The following is an 18,511-nucleotide window of genomic DNA, read 5'->3' on the forward strand; positions in this document are numbered from 1 at the left end:
ATATATATATATATATATATATATATATATATATATATATATATATACATAGCAACCAATCTGATAGGTGCTCAGGGGCTTCAAAATGTAAAGACTTAAATAAAATGATTGTGTGTTCATTAGTACTCACCTGCTCACACAGACTCATGTTCGTGCTGCTGTTGTTTGGCATACTGTTTTGTACTATTACTGTTTAGTGTATTCTTAATTTAGCCTATTTCATGGTTCATATCTTAGATCTTATTCCAACATTTTTCAGTCAGGTCATCTGGACAGTTTCTTTTTTTGTGCTGAAACGTTTCGACTTCGATCCGGAAGGCTTCATCAGTCAAGGAAACACACAACAAAACTGATTCTTCCTCCAACAGCTTACTCCAAAGTGGTCCAGATGACCTGACTGAAAAATGTTGGATTTTATACCTGGATTATTGAGCATGGACTTTGTTCTTAGATCTTATTGTTTTTCTTTTACAATTTATACTTTTGTTGGATGTAACTGGGACCCTGTGCACATAATTTTATTCCACCACATGTACCACTCCTTTTTTTTTTTTTTTGTTGTTGTTGTAATATTTTTAAGTGATCCTAAAAGTACTTCTTCCACATTTTTGAGGGTTTCCTGAAGATTTTTTTTTTATTTTGGCCTTTAGTTGCCTTTTCACTAATTTTCTGTCCTGTGCACCTAATAATTATTTACATATTGTACAGTATGTACAATTATGAAATGCATGAAAAAAAGAGAAATGCAGGCAAGTAGAACACAAAAAAAAAGTGTCTGGCCTAAAAATGTACCCACTGCAGCTGAAAAGTATCTGAAAGTTGTTTTTAAGAAATAAGGAGGATAACAGAACTCCAAATGTTCAACCTGTAGTTCTTAAGAGTCGCCTAAACCAAACACTGATTCTTTCCTTGAGTTTAGAAGTTTTTTAACACCTGACTGAAGCAATATTCCTCTAAACATAGCCATGCACTAGACTGACAACGGAAGGAAAAAATTACCAAAATTCTAAAGTCACATATTGAAAGACCTTCAGAAAGCCTAAAAAATATTTTCATGGACCACTTTTAAAAATTACAACAACAACAAAAAAATCTGAGCCCTTGAAAGCAAAAAAATAAAGGATGACACAAGACGAGATTTTGGTTAATCCAGTTTTTTATGTTTCGTGGGTTATTTTTGCTTAAACAAACAAAGTGAGTTGTTGTAATATTCTGTTAAATTTAGCAAATTTAAGTTGTTGTTTTTTTTTATATATAATAGAGTTCTCACAACGTCCATATCCACAGCCTGCGTTCAGCCACACTAAAAACTAACACATTACAGTTCTTGACTTTTTGACAAACACGAATAAACAAAAACGACTTCATGCAGTTTGACAGTCACTCCCCAAACTTAATCTGCGCATTTCCTAAACCGTGCAGCTCTTTTGCTCGATTCTTCAGCTCCTCTGCTTTCTTCTCATTCTTCTCGGTGCCTTCCCCAAGTTTGCACATCCGGCTGGCGTTGGCACAGCCCCACACGTGTCCCAGCTCGCAGGCTCTGCTGGCATACCTAAAAGCTTGAGTCATATCTGGTGCCAGCCCGTTGGAGTTGCCAACGATGAACATGGCGCTGAGGTTAAAGCAGGAAGGAGCGAAGCCACCGTCACAGGCCTTCTCGTAGTACTGCCGTGCAGCCGTGACATCAGGTCCTCCCTCCACAGCTCGCCCGTCATTGACTAACAAGGCGACGTTATGGCAGGCGTCTGCAGATTTCTTTCCTCCGGCGTTGCAGGCACGCAAAAAGTAGGATAAGGCTGTTTTCAGACACTCTGTCATTCCACCTGGTGGAAAGATTTCAACAAGATCGACTGAGACATTTGTCAAAAAGCATTTTTCTGTCTTGTGCAAGTGGTGTAAAAAAAATACAACAATACAGACGCTTCATTCAAACTCATTAGTTACAAGAACAGAAAATACAAAATAATATTCAGTACTGATCATTTGTAAGCCATAAAATATGTACATGTGCTCAGGTTTGTTTCTAATAAACTACATTAGTGTATTTTAAGGGTATTTGAGAAATTAAAACATAAACAACAAAAAGACAGACAGACGGAGCGGCTGTGGCTGAGTGGTTAGAGCAGTCGTCCTCCAATGTGAGAGTTGGGGGTTCGAATCCACCAGCAGTCACATGCTGAAGTGTCCCTGGGCAAGACACTGAACCCCTCATAGCCTCTGATGTGTGTCCCATCAGTGTATGAATGTGATAAAGCTCTGATTAGTCTCATTAGAATGATTTGTTCAATTATCTTTGTAGAGATCTAGTAGAGTGCTGTATGAATGGGTAAATGAGGACACTGATTGTAGTGTAAGGCGCTTTTTGAGTATCTTGAAATAAGATAGAAAGGTGCTATATAAGTACAGTCCATTTACCATTTACGTGTGTAAAGTTGGAGTCCTGACTCCCCATCATTTTATCTTATTCAAATGAAGCAGATGTGAGAAAACAAGTAGCTGTTTTAAACTTTTATGAACAACAATACGCTACCAAAAATAACCAGATTATTTTGTATTCATGTAGTTTGTCCTTTAAGATAAACTATATAAATTAAAGTATTTTAGCTAGTTCCATTTACACAAAAGTGCAGTTTGACTGCCAAGTTTCAGGCCAGCCAATCTACAATTAAATTTGTCCCTTTACTATCAAATATTAGTCACAATGAAAAACAATGAAGGAAGAAATATCTAAATGTTTATTCTTGCGACTTTGATAAAATTTTGTAATGCTTGTATTTAAACATCTAAATGGACTTCTCCGCTTTTCTGTGAATTTAATAAGAAACTACTTCATCTGGTAATGTTAAGTTCCCATTCTGTAAAACATCTGCTCAGTCAGATTTTTGAATTTATTTTTTATACTTTGAATAAGAACCGATATCACTGAGGTGCACCATTGCTAGTTTTACATATATCCGTGAAGAAAAATTAACTCTGGAATGTAGTGTGATATAAAAAGAAGCAGGTGGTGTGAATACAGATCCAACAAATCCATTGTGCTGTAACTTTAAATTAATGAAATTTCATGACTTGGTAGATTATTATATTCTGCAAGTTATGTTTAAAATACATAACAGTATGTTACCAAAGTGTTTGCAAAACAGATTTATTAAAAGAGTCAGCATTTATAATTTGAGAGGATCAGAGATTTAAATAAATAGCAAAGTCAGAACTAAACAAATGGAACATTGTATTTCTGTTCATGGAACAAATCTGTGGAACAGTCTGTCTTAAGAAACCAAAGACAGTAGATCTATTTTTACTTTTAAGAAAATAATAAAATATAATTTTCTTTCAAGGTACAATAAAGTAGATTAATTCAGTAGAGTGCTGTATTATAACAAAGGTATGCAATGTAATGTAATTTTCTTCTTTATATTTACACGTTGCCTGCTTTGTGTTCAAAGATGTATCTATATGGTATATAGATTCAATTCAAATTTAAATTCAAAAATACTTTATTAATCCCAGAGGGAAATTAAGTGTTGTCATAGCTCATTATCCTGGTTTTATTCAAGAGTTGCTATAGATGCTGAAAGCTGTGAGAAGGAAGGATCTCCTGCAGCAAATCTGAAGAATCTGGCCACAGATACTGATCCGTCCACCCAGATCCAGCTTGCTGTCAGATCCGGCGGGCCTCTCGGTCCTCCTGGACAGCAGGACTGCCAGAATGCTGAACAGAATTCCTCCCTGAGTGATGGTCACTCCTCCCAGCAGTCTGCTGAGCTCCTCGTCGCCACGAGCAGAGAGCTGAAGGTGCTGGGGAATGATCCCAGTCCTCCTGATGTCATGAGTTGAGTTTCCCCACCAGCTCCAGAATCTCGGCGGTCAGGCACTCCAGCACCGCCGTCAGGTTGACAGGAATTTGTCCATGGAGCCTCCTTTTCAACTCATTTGGGATTTAATGTTGTAGTTGAGGTATTTCAGCTTTTGAGATGTTAATCAGCTGCTCCTGGTTGTTAAAAAAACACCTTGTTGCCATGGTTACGCATCATAACAAATGCCCAAAAGTAAAAAAGGTTTCAGTTAAAATCCTTCCAGCTGCACTGCATTCAATACCAGAGGAAATAATCATCTGGAAAAAGTGATTTACATCCAGAAAAAGAAGAATTAAAGTTTCCAAAAGCAATAACTCAGAATGAAAGTAACAGAGCTGCTCCAACATGCAGCACCTTGAGCAGCGCAAGTCTCGAACTTTAAAGAATGATGGTCGATGTTTGGTAATGTGGTGTGGTAGATTGACTTTTGGGAGAAGGGGTAGACTTTATAAGATTTTTTTCTTCAAACTACTTTTCATTCAGAACTTTTGTTTGTGGTTACATGTGACATATTCATTTAAAACTGTAAATAAATGAAATAAATGAATACCTTTGCCTGTGATGTGGTAAGCTCCCAGTTTATAGCAACTCTCCGTGTGTCCATTTGTCTCACAGTTTTGTTTGAGAACTTGTGCTGCAGATTCATAATTTTTCCTCACCCCTGCCAAATAGTCTGCGAGCCTTTGGCACCCTAAAATAATAATAATAATAATAATAAAGACATGTTGACAGCGTGGGAAACATACAACACAAATAACTGAGGTTCCAGCGCAAAGGGTTTTACCTTCAGGGTCCTTCTCTTTATGACACTGGAAGCTGTACTCCACCTCTAAGTTATCCAGATACTCCTTCACTTCATTCTCATCTTGAAAGTTTATGAGTCCAGCCATGTCTTAGCTTCGCACAACTCACGAGGTGGAAGCTCAACACAGCGACTGCTTGACCTTGGTGAGTATAAAGAACTGTCGGAATGTTAAAAAAAGCTTCTTCTTTACATAAAGTTTAATAATATGGTTGCCAGTAGCTCTTATGTCGTTATGAAAGCGTACTAAAGTCATATATATTTGTCAGTTACCTCTTAAAATCCTGAATATGTTTCTCTCCAGCCAGGTAATGCCTTTCCCGGTTTAAAATTCACCTTTACAGGCTTCCGTAGTTCCGTCTCTTAGTCATGTACTTCCGGTGCTTTGACCCTTGTTTACCTTCTCCGTTTGTTCGTTTTGGTCAAATGCAGACATTATTACTCGCAGCAAACTCTCAGTTCCTGTCAAGTTTTGAACGTTAGCCTGATTAGTCGACATGAAGTCAGCCACAGCCGTCAGCTGTCCACGTGTTTGCCTCACGAGCGGATTTCTAGCTCGAAGAAAACAACAAGGCAGCTAGCTAGCTAGCCTGTTCGCTTTGTCGTTCGATCTCGGCGCATTCAAGAGAAAACAAAAAGACTTAGAGACTGAGGTCCCTGGCAACAACCAAACAAAGCTACAACCTGCTGCATAAGCTAAAGCACATACATTTATATGTAAATATTATAAGTCATGGCTCTGGCCTGTAATTTCTTAAGCATGGTAAGTTTCAGTTTTTTTATTTTTTTTAAGAAACACTAACGTTATGCTTAAAAACAACAATTCATTGTGTAAAATCCACTTTTATTAGCAAAATCTTTTTTGTTTTCAGGATGATTCGTCTCCCGCGGCTCTGACAGACCTGTGCCTCACCTACGTGAGCCAGAATTTGGAGTATTTCTGTATGAAGCTCTCTGATGGGTCCTGGTGCTTCAAGGAGGCTGTCCTTTTCCCACAGGAGCTGGCAGACCAGCTGCTGGCCAAGATGGCTACGGAAGGTAGTCCTGACCTATGTAAACTTAAAAACGACAAAAATAAAGCAACCAAGAGCTCAGACAGAATAATTTACAATTATTAAATGGATGCAAACAAAAGGTAACCTTGTTTTACAAAACCTAACCATCTCTCTGGTGCATTACTCTGCAAGACGGAGGAAAACAACAATGGAAGAGATTCTTCAAATTTGGTTACAGCGTTTTCTGATAAACACCTACTATAATGAAATTTACTCTCAGTGGCTGTGTAGTCCGTTAATGTAAACTCAAGGGTTAGACAGAACAGGATCGTGAAGATGTAATAAGTACTTAATCTCTATACCAGGACTATTCAACTGGTGGCCCGCGGGCCACTTCCAGTTCGCGGGTGACTGCAGTCCAATGAATTCATGAAATAAAAATCAGAAAAAACAAACACGAAAGAGACCTTAAAAATGTTAAATGACGAGGCACTCCTTTTTATATAGAATGATCTTTGTTATACAACTTAGTCTGCCTGCCAATGTCTTCATTTAATATAAAAATAGATCTGAAATCAGAATAAAGAACAGCAGAATAACAACAAAACTGAAATGAGAAATATGTTCATCAGAAGGCAATCCTCTTATATGGACTATCTATGATCCTGGGCTGTCGGAGCAGCAAATCATCATTTAGTATTCCTGATGTCCACAGACCCTCTAGACTGATGACGTGTTTGTAGCTTGTAGTTCTTGCTAACGAGAGTACTGGTAGTTAGAAAACGAGGTAATACAATGTCATTCGCAAAGCTGGAAAAAGAAAAGTTGGCTTTGAAAATCGTAAATTCAACAGTGAGTGGACAGATAAAAGTTTTTAGTGGAATTGTTGAAGGCAAGCCGATGTGTCACGGTGCTGCACTTGTTGTAGAGTACTACAACAAGTGCAGCACCGTGGTGAATGATTACAACCTGCAGAGACATTTTCTAACCAAACACTGTGACTTTGACCAGACATTTCCACCTGATTCAGATGTTTGTCTGCAAATAAAATGTTTGCACCGTCGGCGCTAGGGATGCACAATCCACTTTTTCCACTTCTGATACCGATATCTGAGGTTTTGTGTCGACCGATACCGATCTGATACAGAAAGGCAGTGCTGAATTCTGTTCAACAAACTCAGCGTGCTCTTTAGAGTGAAATCTGGAGATGCTTGATTTAAGTTGGTAGTGTTATAACTGGAAGTTTTAGTGACACCCCCTGGAACCGTCACTGTGCACGTATTGCAGGTAGCTGTGGAATGTGTTGGCTGAGGTAGTGTGGAATCGTTCCTGATGGTTGATCCTTTCGCTCGCTCCATTTTGAAAACAATCTGTGCGGTGAGTTCGCTAGCGTGTAACGTCACTCAGAGCACAAAGCACAGAATTAGAGTGAAAAGATCTGCCCAGTCATGGATCGGTCACATTGTCACCAATACCCGATCCAGAAGTTTTTCCGATACCGGCACAATGCCAATATTGGTATCAGATCGGTGCATCTCTAGGGCGTGGCTGTCAGCTGTGGCACCACAGATGAAATCCCTCCACTGTCATATAAACAAGTGTTTTTTCCTCTTTAACAAATGAGTGCCTGCATCATTGTTTGTGAATCGCTCTTAGATCTTTTAAACCCGACTTTTCTGCCATTGTCCAGTCGAAGAAGTGCCATTTCTCTCATTAGTGTTGTGCAGTCTGGTGTCTAGATGTCAGTGTTCAAGTTCAATAACTTTGTCATTCAAATTAGGCAGACCACCACTGTTTCTCCCCTGTAGCATCAAAACAAGATAAAGATTAAAAAAAAAAAGATTTGGCAAGTCAGCAATGTCAGAATGATATTTGTGTTAAATAGAAAGCATAATGTGTCATTCTTGTTTGTAATATTGTTTCACGTAAGAATATTGCTACTTTTCTTGCAAGAAAATAATTATTGAAATGTAATTTATGTGAATTACAGAATTGGGTTCTGTTTATTGCATTTATGATTCATCCATCCATTATCTTTACCTGCTTTTTCCTTTTTGGGTCACTGGTGCCCATATCCAGCAGTCACTGCGAGAGGTTGGGGGACACCCTGGACAGGTTTCCAGTCCGTCACAGGGACACATAAAAACAAACGATACAAACAACCATTCACTCTCTCACTCACACTTAGGGACAATTTAATTGCGTTGCTCAAGGTGGCTGCATGTTGGAGCAGCTCTGTTACTTTCATTCTGAGAATTTGCTTTTGGAAACTTTAATTCCTCTTTTTCTGGATGTAAATCACATTTTTTGGATGATTGTTTCCTCTGGTATCAGATGCTGTGCAGCTGGAAGGATTTTTACTGAAACTTTTTTTAGTTTTGGACATTTGTTATGATGCGTAACCATGGCAACAAGGCAGTTTTCTACAACAACAGCAGCTGAATAACATCTCAAAAGCTGAAATAATATCTCAACTATGGCCCCAACTCTCAAATGAGTTGAAAAGGATGTTCTATGGACGCATTCTCATCTACCTGCCAGCTGTGCTCGAGTACCTGACCACTGAGATCCTGGAACTAGCAGGAAACATGGCTTATGACAGCGGAAGAACAGGATCGTCCCTCAGCACCTACAGTTGGCTGTCCGCAGCTATGAGGAGCTCGGCAGACTGCTGAGAGGAGTGGCCATCTCTCTGGGAGGAGTTCTGCCCAGCATTCAAGTGGTCCTACAGTCCAGGGGAACCAGGAGGCCAGCCGAGTCTGGGTGGACGGATCGGACGGCATCTGCAGCCAGTTTCTTAGAATCCACTGTGAGATGGACCTTTACAAGAGAGCCTTCCTGTCTACAGCCATCAGCATCTATAACATATCTTAATGAAATGAGGATAACAAGTTACAACAACAAAATAATTTCCCTCTGGGATTAATAAAGTATTTTTGAATTGAATTTGAATTGAATTTAGAGTTACCAATCAGCCTAACATGCATGTTTTTGGTCTGTGGGAGGAAACCGGAGAAAACCCACATATGCACGGAGAGAACAGGTGGAGGACTACATCTCTGCTTCCTGGACTGGACCCTGGGTTGTCAATAATTTGGGGGATAAACAAAATCAGCCATATTTCAAGAAAGAAGAGCAGCTCCATCTAAAGTGGGATAGATGCAATCTTTCCGCATCAGACCAGGTTTTCCCCAGAAAGAACTCCAGTTATCTATGTAGCCCACGTCGTTGTCAGAACACCACCTGGACACCCAGCGGTTTAACGACGACATACGGCTAAACATGTCATCGCTGGTCAGGTTGGGGAGGGGGTCGGAGAAAACTACGGAGTCCGACATGGTTTTGGCAAAGTCACACACCGAACCAACATTAATTTTAGTGACCTTTGACTGGTGTAACCAGGTGTCATTACCGCTGACGCGAATAACAATCTTACCGTATTTAGCCTTAGTCAGCAGTTTCAGATAAGATTCAATGTCACCCGCTCTGGCCCCCCAGAATGCATTTAACTATGGCCGCTGGAGTCCCTAAAGCCACGTTTCGTACTATGGAGCTGCCAATAACCAGGACCTGCTTCTCAGCGGGGGTGTCACTGAACTGAGTGAGGAAAATCGATTAGAAACGTAACGGGTCAGTGGTGAACTGGGTGGGGGGGCTCAGCCTTAGCACACTCTGGACTGTCAACCAATCGGCCTGGGGTCTCGGCTGCTCGGGGTCTGTTGGAAGACTGTTAATGGGAGCTAGTCTCTGTAGCTCTGCGCTGCCTAAAGGGACCTGGCTAGCTACTGGTTTTTCACCAGCATGATGCCGAGCTTCCAGTTCAGACAGCCTCTCCTTCAAAGCTACCAGAAATCTACATTTAGTACACGGCCCATTATCACTAAACTTCACATTTTATTCCTCCGCAGATTTTTTTCTGTTCATTTTAAATTATCCCTGCAGTTTGTTGTGTTTTTTGTTTTAGGTCATAAAACCTTTTTGGTTATTGCAACCATCAGGTAAAAATTATTTTAATGCAATTAATTTGAATAAATAATTTAGACAGTTATTAGCTGATTGTTTTATTATTGTCTGACCATTTAAATAAACTTCAGGAGACTAATGTAAAACTTTTTTTTACAAATGATTATATTACATTTATTAAAGATGTAAAATATAATTTAAATATTGACAACAAATGATACCCCAGCCCTTATACACTTCTATTTAATCTAAAGATCAACAATTATGTCCTCTGAAAAAAAATGAAAGTCTTGAAATGTTCAAGTTTCCTGATTTAATGGTGTGTCTCTCCCTGACCAGTAAAATAGTATTGAGTGACAAATGTAGTCATTTGCTGTGTGAAGAACGGGACTGAGCCCTGACGAGTGTTTTTATCACTCCAGGTCTGCTGAATGACAGCACCGTGGGAGTGTTTAAGAACTGTGAGTATCTGCGGCTGAAACGCGCCTGCATCCGTACAGCACGCATGTCTGCAGAGGCTTTTCAGAAGGTCTTGTGCCAACACAAGCTGCTGGAGCTAGATGCTGCCAGGGTCAACGCAGACCTCACCATTCCTGATATTCTGAAAGGACTGGCCACCAATAAATACTGTCAGGTAAAATTACAAAGTATTTTATGACTGACACCTATGACTGCCCTTTTTTAAATTTAAACTTTCTCCTTTAACATCTTCCAGGAATCTCTCCAGCGACTCATCTTGACTGGTCTCACCATGTCCTCCCTGGAGGAACCGATCTGGTATCAGTTCAGCGCCCTGCATGGCCTGCGCTCACTTTCTCTAGCTAATGTAGACTTCTACGATTCTGGGCTCGTTGACGTCTGCTACCTGCCTCGACTGGAGAGCCTTGATCTCTCTAACACTTCCATTACTAACCTGACTCCACTGTTGGGCCTGAAGGAGCGACTCCGCTCCCTGACACTTCACCAGCTGAAGAGGCTGGAGATGAGCACAGCTCAGCTGCTGGGAGTCATCGGCCAGCTGAATGTACTGCAGGTTGGTGGAAAGATGCAGATGAGTTTGCTACATATTGAGACACTGACCTTACGATGTGACAACTTGTAAAATCTCCTCTGTATACAGCACTTGGACATCAGTGATGATAAACAGTTTACCTCTGACGTGGCCCATCAGCTGCTCAGACAGCCAGGGATCCTGCCTGATCTAGTTTCCCTTGATGTCTCAGGAAGGAAACAGGTTTGCATGTCTCCCCTTCATCTTTAAATTGTAAATAAAATGTTATACCCTCCATAGTCTTCTTATAGTTGTTCATATTGCAGGTGACAGATGCCGTTGTTCGGTCCTTCGTTGAGGAGAGACCAGGGATGACATTTGTGGGGCTGTTAGCCACGGATGCTGGTTTTTCTGACTTTCTCTCTGGAGAAGGAAATCTGAAGGTAGGATTGGATGCGTCTAACTTGACCTCTGAGTAAAACGTGCAGGTTTGTTGAGCTGCCTTCTTTGTGCGAACAGGTGACGGGAGAAGCCAACGAGAATCAAATCTGCGAAGCGTTGCGTCGATACAGTGAGAGGGAAGGGTTTGTGAGGGAAGCGCTCTTTCACCTGTTCAGCCTGACGCACGTCATGGAGAAACCAAGACCTGACATCCTCAAGGCAAACAATTATTTTTTATTTCTTTACAAGCAGTTGTTTTCATTGTTATTGTTTTGCCATGATACACACACAGACAAAAACTGCTCATAATTTGCTCTTGCATATATTTCTACCAAGTTCACGTTTTGTTTGTGTTTTTTTTTTTTCTTTTAGCTTGTAGTTTTGGGTATGAAGAATCATCCAGCCACTCTCAACGTCCAGTTGGCAGCTAGTGCGTGTGTGTTCAATCTAACAAAGCAAGACCTGGCTGCAGGAATGCCCGTCCGACTGTTGAGCACCGTCACACAGCTCTTATTAGAGGCCATGAGGACCTTCCCCAACCACCAACAGGTAGTTTTGATCCTGTTCCTACTTAGTCGTTATAAACAATGGGTTTGTTTTTGTTTTTACTCATGACCATATCTTCCATCACACTGGTTTATCAAAGCATACAGTTTCCTGGTTTGCAAACTATTGAACCAACAGAACACAATGTGCACAGGTTCCTTTCTGAATGTTGCCAAACAGGCGCCCCAATGTTCAGTCTTGGGACCCATTTTATTTTCAGTTTACATCAATGTTCTGTGTAATAACTGATCAAATGCTTCTCATCATTTTTATGCAGATGACAATTGTTTTTACTGCTCATCCTCTTATTCGGGCTTGAATTTTTACAGGACAGTTTAGTAATATTCAGTCACGTCTGCAACAAAACTGAACTGGTTTTAAATGCTGATAAATCCAAGCTCATTGTATTCTCTGTATTTTCTGTTGTTAAAGATACCTGGGAGTATCCTGTCAATTTAACGCCACAGGAAAAAAGCACATAGAGCTGGTCTTTAATTACAAATACTTGAGATTTCTTCTTGCTTGTGAGCTATCATTTAAAGTTCACGTTGCTTATCTGGTAACTTAACTTCAAGCTGAAACTATGTTTTTATTGTGGAAGTAAATCCTGTTTTTCACCGAGTTCGAAAGTTCTTAGTATTAGCCATCTATATGCCTTCACTCAGTTATGGTGGTGTGCTGGGCATGAGCGTCCCAGTGAACGTCTCCAGTCTTTAGACACTGTTCACCACAGTGTTCTGAGTTTCACCACATCACTGTGAGCTGTACTCTAAATCTGACTGGTCTTCTCTGACTGCAGACACATATACACACTGCTGGATGACTGATCTACAAGGTCCTGTTGGATTTAGTTCTATCCTTTTGGTGCACTTTTATACAAAGAGCAGCCACTATGCCTTATGCTCTAAAAATATTGTCCTTCTGTCAGTTCCTTGTGTCCTTGGCACTATATAAATTATTAATAAACTGAATTGAATAATAGAATTTGGGAAAAGAGCATTCAGTTTTGCTGCCCCTTCTGTGTGGCACTCCCTACAGACTGATCTAAAACCTCCAGGCCTCATTTATTGTAGAGCCTTTTTTCCAGTCCTGAAAGATATTGAAATTAGGATCATGAGGGAAAGGGTTGCAGACGCTTGTGTGTGCATGGTTTGATAAATCTTACATTTTTGAATGTGCACACGTTTCGTACACTAACTTTCAGTAATAAAGCTACACACTTTTCTTACTGGAAGCCCCTGATTTGTGTTGTACAAATTTTCATTTAAATATAAAATCTAACTATTTGCAGAAATGTCCATCAGTGTGTGTTGTGCCTGAACATGTGGATGATGTGAAAAACTTCCTACAACCTGAAAAAACAACCACTTGTCATTTTTTTATTCTCTTATTAGAATCAAATTGTGAGATCTTGTTCAGACTGACGTATTTTGGATTCTAAGGAAAGGGACACAATTAGGCTATGCTGCAAATGTGTCGCAAACACAGAATATTGAATTTTAACAAATATTTCATTAAAACTTTACATAAATTATACCCTAAAATGAATACTATTAGAACTGCACATAGAATGTGTATTTTTGACACAGCTCAGTGGGCCAAAGTAACTTTACAGAATCAATTAAAACACAGTTTGTAATATATGGTGGCTCATAGCCTGACGATCTACATCTGTTATGCTCTCTTTTTCTGCAGCTGCAGAAGAACTGTCTATTGTCTCTGTGCAGTGACCGCATCCTGCAGGAAGTTCCATTCAACAGGTGACAAACACTTATATTCAATTTTTAATTCTTTATTTGCATACCTGAATTAAATGTTCTCCAAAGAGCTTCAAAAAAGATCAAGTTAAAATTTATAATCCTATAATCTCCATGAACCACCACCTTATTGTGGTGGAGGATTTTGTGTGTCTGAATGATCCTAGGAGCTATGGTGGCCATTGCCCCAGGGAGGTTCTCCCAGAACAGATTGACTCTAGGTGACGGGCTCGATAAAGAGTGATTCAGAACACTCGTATGGACAGAAAACAACAAGGAGTTTGATGTCCCTTCCCCGGACATGGGTTACTGGGCCCCACCCTGGAGCCAGACTTGGGGGGTAGGCTTGTGCTTAGTGAACAGGTCTCTACTCATGGGGCCCAGTCAGGCTCAGCCCAAAGGAATACCAGTAGATGTTTATTAATTTATTACATGTACCTTCAGTAAGGGTAATGTAGTGTCCTCCTTGGAAAACAGTACAGGAAACACTGCTTGGTGCTCTCACCTGCAGTCTGTCTCTTTGGGAACACTACTCACACCTGTGGTGTATCAGACAGCACAACCAGCCCTGCTCTGCTCTGACTGGGTCAAACTGTGACTCTGGTTCTTTATTTGTTGAAAGCAGCATCAGTTTAATCTCTATCATCAGTACCGGTACATTGGATGGCTTTAACAAGACCACAACAAAACACACTTTTTTTTTTTCCCCCTTTTCATTTTTACAGATGACAAAAATCTGTCGCAGTGATGGAGAACCATGTCTATTTTACTTGGTTGTTTGCCGGACAACCTTGAGGTGACGTCTGATTGTCCAAGACGAAAATAGGTTGATGGGACAGGATTGGTCCGTCTATAACTAGGGCTGAGGTCACCAAGGTAGTTCAAGAACTCTACGGCAGCAAGACTCCGAGGGTGGATGCCTTAAACTGTGGCAGGAGCCCCGCCTCTTTGAAACATTGCACGGACATCGGGGCAGTGCCACTGGATTGGCAGACTGGTGGTTCCCCTCTTCAAAAAAGGGAGACCAGAGGGTGTGCTCCAATTTAGGGGCATCACTCTCCTCACCCTCTCTGGTAAGGCCTATGCAGGGGTACTGGAGAAGTGAGTCCGATCATTGGTCGAGTCTTGGATTCAGGAGGAACGATGTGGCTTCCGTCCCGGCCATGGAACACTGGACCAGCTCTTTACTCTCACTAGGGTTCTTGAGGGGTCATGAGAGTTTGCTCGTCTAGTCTGCATGTGTTTTGTGGACTTGGAGAAGGCATTTCACCACGTTCCTCGAGGTACACTGGGGGGTGCTCTATGAGTATGGGACTGGGGGCACATTGCTATGGGCTGTTCATTCAATGTAAGCAGTGCAAGAGTATGCTTTGTATTACCGCATATGTGTCAAACTCAAGGGACATCTCATCTGGCCCCCAAGATGATATGTGAAATATAAAATACTTTTGTCATTTGGATTTTTTAAGTAATCTTTGATTATGATGTTGAAATCACAACAGAGAACATCAAATGAGACCAATCAAACTCTTGTTGAGGAACCTGTGACCAAGAAAAGATGTTGGTTTCTAACTTGAGCTAATGTAGTTTCTGAAATTGGCCCTTAGTTTGAAAAAGGTTTTAATTTTGGCCCCCCTTTGTAAGTGAGTTTGACACCTCTGTATTACTGACATTGAATTGGACCCCTCCAGGGTGGGAGTTGGACTCTGCCAGGGCTGCCCATTGTCACAGATTCTGTTCATACGTTTTATGGACAGAATTTCTCGGTGAATCCAGGGGACGGAGGGAGTCTAGGATTCTGTCTGTACTATTTGCAGATAAGGTCCTGGTGGTCCTGTTAGCGTCATCGTGCCGTGATCGTCAGCTCTCACTGGAGTGTTTCACAGCCGAGTGTGAAGCAGCTGGGAAGAGAATCAGCACCTCCAATTCTGAGGCCATGGTTTGGAAAAGGGTTGATTGCTCTCTTCAGGTTGGGGGTGAGGTGTTGTCTTAAGTGGAGGAGTTAAAGTATATCAGACTTTTGTCATAAGTGAGGGAAGAATGGAGCTTGAGATCAACAAATTAAATGGTGTACCTTGTGCAGTATGACTGACTCTGTGCCGGTCCGTTGTGGTGAAGAGGGAGCTGAGCTGTAAGGTGAAGCTCTCTGTTTACTGGTCAGTCTCTGTTTACTGGTCAGTCTACGTTCCTACTGTCGCCTATGGTCACAAACTCTGGGTAGTGACCGAAAAAATTAGTTTATGATTACAGGTGGTCAGAAAAGAGTTTTCTCTGCAAGGTACTGGACTCTTCCTTACAGACAAGTGAGAAGTTCAAGTGTAGAGTCACTGCTCCTCCATATCAAAAGGAGCCACTTGAGTTGGTTCAGGCATCTGGTAAGGATGCTCCCTGGGCACCGCTGTAGGGAAGTGCTCCAGACATGTTCGACTGGGAAAAGACCCTGGACACGCTGGAGAGACTGTGTCTCGGTTGGCCTGGGAACTCCTTGGGGTCCTCTCGGAAGAGATGGCTGTGGAAAGAGATGTCTGGACCTCCCTGCTCAAGCTGCTGCCCATGACCCGAGTCTGGAACAAGCAGAAGATAGATGGATAAAATGTATAATTGTAAATGTGCCTCAGTTTGAAGTTGTTTACCAGATGATGTATTGTTCCTTTTCAAAGACCTGATCTTCAGCACAGATGATTTGTTTCCTGTTTTTAAGGTTTGAAGCTGCCAAACTGGTGATGCAGTGGCTCTGCAACCATGAAGACCAAAACATGCAGAGGATGGCAGTGGCTATCATTTCCATACTAGCTGCTAAGGTACATAGTTTGTTTTTGTTCAGTTTTCCATGCTTTGTATCCAAGGAAATTGTGAGCATGTTTGTTTTTTTGCAGTTGTCTACAGAACAGACAGCTCAGCTGGGAGCAGAGCTGTTCATTGTGAAGGTATGCTTTTTATCTCTGGTAAAGTTACTGCTTTCTCTTTCTCTGTACGGATATATATAAAAAAAAATAATTACAAATATGTTCTCTCTGACCTGCAGCAACTGCTTCACATCGTGCGTCAGAAAGCGAGTCAAAGCGTGGTGGACGCAACCCTCAAGTTTACGCTGAGTGCACTCTGGAACCTTACAGACGAGTCACCCACAACTTGCCGCCATTTCATTGAGAACCAGGGTTTGGATCTGTTCATTAAAGTTCTTGAGGTACACAGAAACGGTAGCAAGACGATCCAGAGCAGATTTTTACAAGTGTTGATTATCTGTTTGTTTGTACCCTTCTCTTCTCCATCCGTCGCTGCAGTCATTCCCCAACGAGTCGTCCATTCAGCAGAAGGTTCTTGGGCTTCTGGTGAGTTTACTGATCTTTTATTGTCCTTTATAAAAACTGTGCTGACCTGATTAACAAACCAATAACATTAAGATTCCCTTTTTGCTGCGTAGAACAACATTGCAGAAGTTAGGGAGCTGCACACAGAGCTGATGGTGCAGAGCTTTTTGGACCACATCAGCACTCTTCTGCACAGCCCCGAGGTGGAGGTCAGCTACTTTGCCGCAGGCATCCTGGCACATCTGACGTCTCGAGGACAGGAGGCCTGGACACTCACTCCCAGTCTGCGCTTCTCGCTGCTTGAGCAGCTGGTAGGAACAAAGCAAAGCTGGTTCTGATTGATGCCTGTGAGGTATTTAATAACTAGTGTTAACTATCTTCATTGTGTGCTTCTCCAGCATGCTGTCATTATGAAGTGGCCTCCTCCTGAGTGTGAGATGGTGGCCTACAGGTGAGACGCACTTTCTTTAAAGTTACAAGACCTGGATTACATTTTGTAATTCAACCAAAGCGTAAACAAATGTTCATGTTGTAGCTTAAGGGTCGCTGCTTTTCTTTTGCACTTTCTTAAGGATTATTTTGCTAATTATTTCTCCAACATTTGATTGATTGAGTTTTAGAACATGCTGACTCCCAAATAACTGAAAATTCAAGAAAATATATTTTTATTGATACAAACAATAAAAATCTTTCATTGTTGAAAGATTTCAAATCACATTTGAAAAGTTGGTAATAATTTTATTTTACACGACTAATAATTCAATCTGCACTTAGACACAGCTACATTTTCTGCCATTTCTTCATGTGTTGGAGTTCAGTACACCCTAATTCAGTGTAAAAAAACAAAACACTAAATGTAATGAAGTATATATAAAATGTATTTTTTTTTTCCATTTGAGATTTTGATCAAATATAAGTAGGAAAAGTTAGTGGGCTTTGTAAACATTATGGCGAGCATGTATGTGCGAATGTTTCGTAGAACCTACAACAACAATAAGAAAGCCCCAAGTTATCTGCAAATTAATTAATATAAACAAATGATTAGTACTTTTTTTGCTGAGACTGTGTTAGATGTATTTTCTATAGTAGCTTTAGAATCAAACGTAGCAAAGACTAAACAACAACTTAATGTACAACTTTTTATGTTAGTCATATTTTTAAAGTCCTGTCCTTGTCTCACATTTTAGGTCCTTTAACCCGTTTTTTCCACTCCTGGAGTGTTTTCATACACCTGGTGTCCAGCTATGGGCAGCCTGGGCCATGCAACATGTCTGTAGCAAAAACGGTGAGACACTGATACAAATACATTACTGGTACTTCACATTAATCCTTTTGCCTGACTCTACCCAACCTACTCAACCCGCTCATCTCGTCGACATTCTGTTGCCGCTTGTCCGCAGCTTCTCGTTACTGCAGCATGTTGTTGGAAGAGGGCGGCCTGCAGCAGCTGGAGCATGTACATGCACACCCACAGACCCACAGAGACGTTCAACTGCTGGCTGAAAGCATTCTGGAGAGTCTGCAATGCCACAGAGCCCGCACCGGCCAGCCGGCACACACAAGTCGACGCCAGCCTTCACAGTAACATCACAAAGGTAATCGCACACGAAGACTAAACTTTTTTTATTATTTGTTTTAGTTAATACCCTTACAGTAGTTTTTTTTTTCTTTACATTTTATATCTTCTCTTTCAGAAAGTAATTCTAGGACTTGGTGCTTGAATCCGTACCCGTGACGGGAGTGGTTTGTGCAATTGTGATGCAAGTCCTGCACACAAACACATGAATCTCTACAAACAGAATGCAAAACTTTGCACAAGTTAATCTTATTTATTTGTTTGTTTCAAAG

At 41.0% G+C, this 18,511-nt stretch overlaps 2 protein-coding genes across 2 annotated transcripts; one reads left to right on the forward strand and one right to left on the reverse strand.

Moving 5' to 3' along the window:
• Positions 1-1,138: 1,138 nt before the first annotated feature.
• LOC119407995 (cytochrome c oxidase assembly factor 7) lies at positions 1,139-5,001 on the reverse strand. The gene is made up of 4 exons (XM_037674828.1): positions 4,933-5,001; positions 4,642-4,819; positions 4,408-4,548; positions 1,139-1,823 (listed from the first exon to the last, which is right to left on the reverse strand). The coding sequence occupies exons 2-4, from the start codon at positions 4,745-4,747 to the stop codon at positions 1,381-1,383; spliced, it is 690 nt and encodes a 229-aa protein (XP_037530756.1). The 5' UTR covers positions 4,748-4,819; positions 4,933-5,001; the 3' UTR covers positions 1,139-1,380.
• A 271-nt stretch (positions 5,002-5,272) lies between these two features.
• zyg11 (zyg-11 family member, cell cycle regulator) lies at positions 5,273-18,252 on the forward strand. The gene is made up of 17 exons (XM_037674829.1): positions 5,273-5,422; positions 5,532-5,697; positions 10,040-10,251; positions 10,333-10,650; positions 10,738-10,851; positions 10,935-11,051; positions 11,128-11,268; positions 11,422-11,598; positions 13,291-13,355; positions 16,054-16,153; positions 16,229-16,279; positions 16,378-16,539; positions 16,637-16,684; positions 16,777-16,974; positions 17,062-17,114; positions 17,851-17,948; positions 18,064-18,252. The coding sequence occupies exons 1-17, from the start codon at positions 5,393-5,395 to the stop codon at positions 18,246-18,248; spliced, it is 2,235 nt and encodes a 744-aa protein (XP_037530757.1). The 5' UTR covers positions 5,273-5,392; the 3' UTR covers positions 18,249-18,252.
• The last annotated feature ends 259 nt before the right edge of the window (positions 18,253-18,511 follow it).

The sequence above is a fragment of the Nematolebias whitei genome, chromosome 3 (genome assembly GCF_014905685.2).
Source record: "Nematolebias whitei isolate Nwh7 chromosome 3, NemWhi1, whole genome shotgun sequence".
Lineage (NCBI taxonomy): Eukaryota > Metazoa > Chordata > Actinopteri > Cyprinodontiformes > Rivulidae > Nematolebias > Nematolebias whitei.

Excerpts from the sequence above, each read along its gene's own strand:
- LOC119407995 (XM_037674828.1), bottom strand. The coding sequence starts at position 4,747 with ATGGCTGGACTCATAAACTTTCAAGATGAGAATGAAGTGAAGGAGTAT. Across the intron at positions 4,549-4,641 it reads TAAAGAGAAGGACCCTGAAG|GGTGCCAAAGGCTCGCAGAC; the intron begins GTAAAACCCTTT and ends TTATTATTTTAG. Across the intron at positions 1,824-4,407 it reads TTACCACATCACAGGCAAAG|GTGGAATGACAGAGTGTCTG; the intron begins GTATTCATTTAT and ends TCTTTCCACCAG.
- zyg11 (XM_037674829.1), top strand. The coding sequence starts at position 5,393 with ATGGCTCTGGCCTGTAATTTCTTAAGCATG. Across the intron at positions 5,423-5,531 it reads CCTGTAATTTCTTAAGCATG|GATGATTCGTCTCCCGCGGC; the intron begins GTAAGTTTCAGT and ends TTTTGTTTTCAG. Across the intron at positions 11,052-11,127 it reads CTGGAGAAGGAAATCTGAAG|GTGACGGGAGAAGCCAACGA; the intron begins GTAGGATTGGAT and ends TTGTGCGAACAG.